The 6825-nt window shown below is 38.3% G+C and overlaps 1 protein-coding gene across 1 annotated transcript; it reads right to left on the reverse strand.

The window, feature by feature from the left end:
* Positions 1 to 382: 382 nt before the first annotated feature.
* Positions 383 to 6825, reverse strand: LOC143847064 (calcium-dependent protein kinase 10-like). Its single transcript, XM_077355731.1, has 7 exons — positions 5921 to 6825; positions 5066 to 5209; positions 4821 to 4973; positions 2124 to 2239; positions 1851 to 2018; positions 1012 to 1242; positions 383 to 896 (listed from the first exon to the last, which is right to left on the reverse strand). Exons 1-7 carry the CDS (start codon positions 6579 to 6581, stop codon positions 738 to 740), a joined length of 1632 nt encoding a protein of 543 aa, XP_077211846.1. The 5' UTR covers positions 6582 to 6825; the 3' UTR covers positions 383 to 737.

Raw genomic sequence — 6825 nt, forward strand, 5'->3', positions numbered from 1 at the left:
AGTACCAGAATTGACAGCAGCCTGAAGCCTCTTTTGAGTAAAGAGTATTCACTAATTTTTCTGAAGACTGAGCCAGTCCCACACCACATGATCTCTACATTGTCTAAACCCTTCATCTTGAAGGCCCAGCATAGAGATGAAATATTCCAATTGAACACTCCTGGCCATTTGATTGGAGAAGTTTTATAAAAAAAAACACTAATAATAATGGAGTTTATTTAATCTGAACTCAAGGAAGTGGCCTGTGATTCTTAATCAGTTCTACACCTATGCTTGTTCAAAATTTCCTAAAAAAATGGCTATATTCTTTTGTTCTGCAAATTCAAAATTTTGAATTAAAATGGTAGATACCATTTGTATGCACAAATTAAAAAAGCACTAGTACGCAGGGAAAGATAAACATTGGCCGGGTAAGACAAATTTACATTGACATTGATACAAAGTTGGAAAAGGAATTGTCACATCAACTCCCCATTCTAGCAATCCCAAAGATGCAACTTTAGCCACTACCAGGTCCTCCAAAATCACACACATCCCAAAGCTAGTTTCATCGAAAACCCAAATCAACAACCCACCTCCAAGCTCATTCATTGAGCAAAAAATCACATCATCCCAACCCGGCACCACCAAAATCATGGGTATAAATGTTAAAGGATGTGAAGATAGAAATTACTGCATTTCTACAGCCGATTTATCCCGTGCAAGCAATAACTCGAAAAGCATGATTAGGTAGTACCTTAACTATCAATAGCATTGCCCATCTTCAAAGAGCCATCCTTCATAAGGTTAATGCTCAGACTTTTGAACCTCTCTCTTGAATAATGCCGAGATGCCTTTCTCCAATCAGTACCAGCTTTCATCATAGCAACAAACTCCTCGTAACTGATACGCCCATCCTGAAAATATTGGCACACACAATAAGACTAGTAAACATATTGTACCCAAGTCAAGCCACCTTTGAGAATCCCAAAGGGACAAAACCAGTTGAGTGCAAATGGAAAGAAGGCAAACCTTGTCGGTGTCAACTTCCCGTATGATGTCATTTAAAACTTCACCGTCGGTTTGGCCAGAGTCATCAATTAAAGCATCTCGTAGCTCATCCATTTCAATGTAGCCACTGCCATCTCTATCAAAGAACATAAATGCTCTACGAAAATGCTCGTCATTTTCCATCCTCTGTAAGTGAATTGTAACGGCAACAAACTCCCCATAGTCCAATGTACCATTTCCATCAACATCAGCCTGAACGAAAGTTTAGAGCTAATAAGGCATCCACTGATCCACATAATGTAGAAAATAACTTCAAAGATATGTTATAGCTCTATCAAATGAGGACTGGGAACTGCATGTTCACTAAATTTTAGTTGTCATACCTTTCAAAATGATGCTAAATTATCATTGATACAGAAAATAAACTGAATACCACAATAAACAGAATAACACAGTACCTGAACACATGGTGATAATTATACTGGAAGCTTAACTCCATTTAAGAACGGGATGATTATCAGCTTCTTCTTTTGCTTAAAAATAGCTTCAAGTATTACGATCGAAGCATTTAGTATGTATTTTTGTAAATATACCAGATTACTTATCAGTACCGTGATTCAATGACACAAATTACAGATGCAATAAAGAACAAATCACTGGAGAACTGATAATAGAGAATATTGTGCATACTAGCTGAAGGGGAACATAGAGACTTCCATTTCAAAATTATCAAGAAGTTAGATGTTTATGCTAGACTGGAACTCTATACAAACATAGCAAAAGAAAGTCAGAATTCATTCTAAGAGACCATCTTTTGCACAAAATATATTAAATGGGTAGCGAAAAGAAGAAGCACTTACTGCTTCCATCAACATATGCATCTCTGGCTCAGCTAGTTGCGAACCAACCTTCTGAAGGCCAGCTTTCAATTCGTCAAATGTTATTTTCCCATTGTTATCAGTGTCCATCAGTTTAAACATATCTCTGATGACTTCTACTTCTTCAACTAATAAGTGCTCTGCAATTACCTGAAGCAAATCAACATCGTAAGAGATTTAAGTCCTTGCAGTTTACATGGCAGAGATCAGAAGCTGAGGAGAGAAGTATATCTATTTGCGATATTAGATACTAACCCGCACAGCTTTCTTTTTGAATCTATTCATCGCAGAGAACTGTTTGAGCCTTGTCCTAACGATATCTCCCAATGGGACATTTGGAGCTTTCTTTGCATTTTGCAACCAGGAATGTTCTATAAAAATGGCAGGGAAACGAAAATTGATACAATTATGTAGCAGAAAATGTAACAGCAAAACTCAGGCTTCTACAAATATGTTATTGTACATGATGGACAAAAATTTAGATGTCATAAAAGTTTTTTCAACGTTCACTACGCCTCTTATATAAAGCCCATTTACTTTTCAGAATCAGTACAGAAAAATTCTCCAATAGAAAAAAAAAATAGTGAGTAGGCATAACAGCCAATGTAAGATGACACTGCAGCAGCAGGTTTGTATCTAAAGGTCACTAAATCCATTTTCCTTTCAGCTTCTGTGGCCTTAGCGAAGGGACAAGATCTGTCACATGCTTAAATATAGAAGAGACCATCATGTCATCATCTTGGCATGGACCTGGCCGCACCACCAAACACCTAGCACATGCTGGAGAAACCAGGATGGCGAATGTAGTCCAAAAATCAAAGAGGTCAGACAATACTAGCTGTCTAACCAAAGGGCACCAAATGGACCGTGCGTCATTCACCATGGGGACATCAATGGGTGGATTCCCCATTGCCACACATGTTGACGTGCATGGTTGTGGGTCCAGAAGTCTGCTTGAGCCATGCCAAAGGACAGTCCTGGGTTCGCCAACACGTGCATAATAAATGAATAATAACTCTTGTAAAATAGTTTCTGGAACACTTTTTAAATATGGGGCGTGGTTTGGCTTTCGCAAGACCACAGAAAAAAGTACCTTTTACAAATTTTTAGATGCTTTCAATCCCCACAAGACAAAGTTGGTCTAAGTACCTTCTTTATTTGGCACATAAGTGGTGAATGTGGAATGTAAAATTTTGAGGACATCTCTATGAAGTTCCCCTTGATTTTGCCCAACACCTCTTTACAATTTCCATAGAGAAGCTATACACCTTCAAAGGGCAGTTACCATTTTGAAAGCAAATCGCCCTCTTAACTTCATTCCCCTTGAAGTTCCTCCCTAGGTGAACCACCCATTCTACGAAGACTTTTATTACCCATCTAATGGTGGATACCTGGGCTCACATACTCCATTTTGAATGTGTATTATGGATAATGGAAGTAAGCAGCTATGAGATCCACTACCTCACAGCCTCAAACCTTGTACCTTCTACTTGGATACGTTGGATATGATTGAAGATTCTTCTAACATTTGCTATTCTACGAATAAGTCGAGTACTCTCATCACCTCACTTCAACCATTTGACATGGGATTACCATCTCTAGGATATTTCCTCCCATTTAAGAAGATCCTGGAGCACATTTCTAAGGTTTAGCAGCCACCATTGTTGCAGTCTCCTCAACTAGTAACTCCACAGTTACCTCTCATAATCAAATGGCAATATTTCAGGCTGTATTTTCGACCTTTTTTTAACTAAACAATCATTATATATCGGCACTCCAATACTTGATGTTAACCTTCCCCAAATCTCCTGAAACCTAAGATCTGACCAACTCCCCACGCCAAACTAGAGGACTCCAACCAGTCACTAACTAAAGTACTTCAGCCATCTAACCACAGACACCGATCTCCTACATGCTCTAGTGGTAGAGGCAATAAGTACTCAGATGCCTTGAGGTGTAAGGTTCAAGACTGGTAAAGGAAGAATCAAAGCCATCTAACCACAGATTTGCCCAACTTCCCACCCTTCTTAGCTTTCTACGAATAGGAACATGATCCAAGCTTCCTTAGCTTTCTGCTTGCTCAACATAAGGAATCGGCTCAACACATAACAAATTATCTGACTTAAGGTCCATGTCTATACAAATAGAACATATGTATTTTTAAATTTAAATCCAATAGGTCTGCAAATTTTTTGTGACTTAAGATCCATGCTGACGGTCAAATTTATCAAAGATAAGATGCACTAACTTGTTGATATGAAGTGATTATTCTAATTCTATAGTAATCCGTGGTGCTTTTGAGGACAGAATTGAGGAAGTGAAGGAGAGTGGAGAGTGATTCGGTGATCCTTCAACACGTGCTGTTCAGCTAATTTCGAGGCTGATCATCTTACCCATTCTGAGGTTGCACGGATGGAGCTTGAGACTTTTGACTTCTTACCTCCTTGATGGAGGGGTTGTGTTGATTTGCCTTTTCCTTTTTTTTTGCTTTGTTTGTATGAACCATCTTGGTCACCTTGTTGCTCTTGTTAGCTAATGTATTTTTTTCATTAAAAATTATTCTAATTCTATCAGACCAAAAAATAAAACAACTCAGCAAAGACCAATTCCTAAATCCTTAAACAATTCAGAGAGGCAGGTCAATCCAATCCATGAATCTGTCCAGCAAGAACCCAAGAGTCCAAAAAAAATTCATAGATGTAGTAGGTGAACCCAATTCACAAATCTGCTAAGAAAGAAACGTAAATATATCAATTTTTAAAAGGTGGATATGTTGAGGTAGAAGCATGAATCGATGAAGAAAATCATAAACTGGTAAATCTTTAGCTCCCACAGCATAGATTTGAACTTCGATAGAGCAATTTAGAGAAAAAGCAGATAAACTAAGTTACAAACAAGAATTAATCCCAGCATATGTCATATAGACCCAATAATGCACACAAATTGGCTTACCAAGTACTTGTTGTGCTGTTAAACGACGCCGTGGATCTGGTTCTAGCATCTGCCGAACTAGACTCTTTGCTCCCTCAGAAACTTTGGGCCAAGGGTCCCTTTTGAAATCTATCACCCCTCGAAGAATCGCATGGGCAACACCCTGTTCGGTCTCTGCAATTAATATAAAACAAGATAAAAACCTGGGGAGAAAAACCAAACTATCAAACAAAAAGACAAGATAAAAAAAATCAAAAGCACAATACCAGCCCAAAACGGAGGAACCCCAGAGAGTAAAATGTAGAGGATCACACCAGCACTCCATATATCAACCTCTGGTCCGTAATTCCTCTTCAAGACCTCCGGCGCCATGTAGTAAGGACTCCCTACTATCTCCGCAAACCGCTCACCTGCTCTAGAAAACCCGAATTTCAATAAAAAAAGCCTCCAAACTATCCTACTTTAGATAAGAACCAAAATCATCAGCAATGTAATAAGGACTCCTTACAATCTCCGAAAACCGCTCGCCTGCTCTAGAAAACCCTAATTTCAATATAAAAAACATCCTAATTATCCTACTTTAGAGAAGAACCAAAATCATCAGCACCTCTTTAAAAACCCTAATGTCAATTTAAAAAACCTAGAAATTATCCTATTTTAGAGAAAAAGAGCCAAAATCATCACCAATTCTATTAAAACCCTAATTTCAATAATTAAAAAAAAAAAACCCTCGAAATTACCCTATTTTAGAGAAGAACCAAAATCATCAGCAATTCTATTAAAACCCTAATTTCAATTTTTAAAAAACCCTCCAAATCATCCCATTTTAGAGAAGATCCAAAATCATCAGCAATTCTACTAAAACCCTAATTTTAATAAATAAAAAAACTAGAAATTATCCTATTTTAGAGAAGAACCAAAATCATCAGCAATTCTATTAAAACCCAAATTTCAGTAAAAAAAAACCTAATTTCAAATTATCCTATTTTAGAGAAGAACCAAAATCATCAGCAATTCTATTAAATTTAAAACCCAAATTTCAATATAAAAAAAAAACCCTACAAATTATCTTTCATTAGAGAAAAATAACCAAAAAACAACATCAATTCTACTCCTTTTACCAGGGCGAAAGAACACGGAGAGTCCAAAATCAATAGCCTTAAGCTGCGAATTCTCACGCTTATTCGCAAATAAAAAATTCTCAGGCTTCAAATCCCTATGAATCACACCATTATCATGACACATCCTAACCACCTCCGCCACAGTCCGAGCCACCGCAGCCGCGGCCCGCTCACTATAATGCCCGCGGGCCACGATCCGATCAAAAAGCTCTCCTCCTTCACAAAGCTCCATAACCAAATGAACAGCCTCTGAATCTTCATAAGTAGCCTTTAATCTCACCACATTCGGATGATCAGGTAGTGTAGACATGATCGCGACCTCACGACGAACATCTTCAATATCTATAGCAGTTTTAAGCTTCTTTTTTGAGATCGATTTACAAGCTAGGGTTTCTTTTGTCTCTCGATCTGTACAAAGATAGGTTATACCGAACTCGCCTCGGCCGAGTTCACGGCCGAGGACGTATTTATCGCCGATTCGACTCCGGTGAGAGAAGGGTACTACGTCTTTGAGGACTCGGATCGGTGCAGGAGATCGGTTTGCGTCGTCGGAATAAGGGTTAGGGCGACGTTCTTTTTTGGGGTGTTTTCTTCTCTTTCTTCTCTTCTTTTTGGATTGTTGTTCTTCTTGTAAGGTCACGCAAGCTAAGCAATTTCCCATTTTTTTTGGTGTGTAGTTTGGATCTGTTTCGATTTAGTTTCTACTGTGTTTTGATGTGTTTCTTCTTCTTCTTCAACATTTTGGTGTTGGGGGACATGGTAGAGGAGAAAATGTGCGGGAGGGAAGAAGAAAGTCATAATTTAAGTCTGGGTTTGCTTTTCCAATACTCGTTTATTATATTATCTGACAAGTAGGCGAGCGACTGTTGGAAAATTAGAAGCTGGAATGACCCTATTGGATAGAG

This window comes from Tasmannia lanceolata, unplaced genomic scaffold (genome assembly GCF_043159265.1).
Source record: "Tasmannia lanceolata isolate RefF3 unplaced genomic scaffold, GAP_Taslan_0.1 ptg000015l, whole genome shotgun sequence".
In the NCBI taxonomy this organism is placed as follows: domain Eukaryota; kingdom Viridiplantae; phylum Streptophyta; class Magnoliopsida; order Canellales; family Winteraceae; genus Tasmannia; species Tasmannia lanceolata.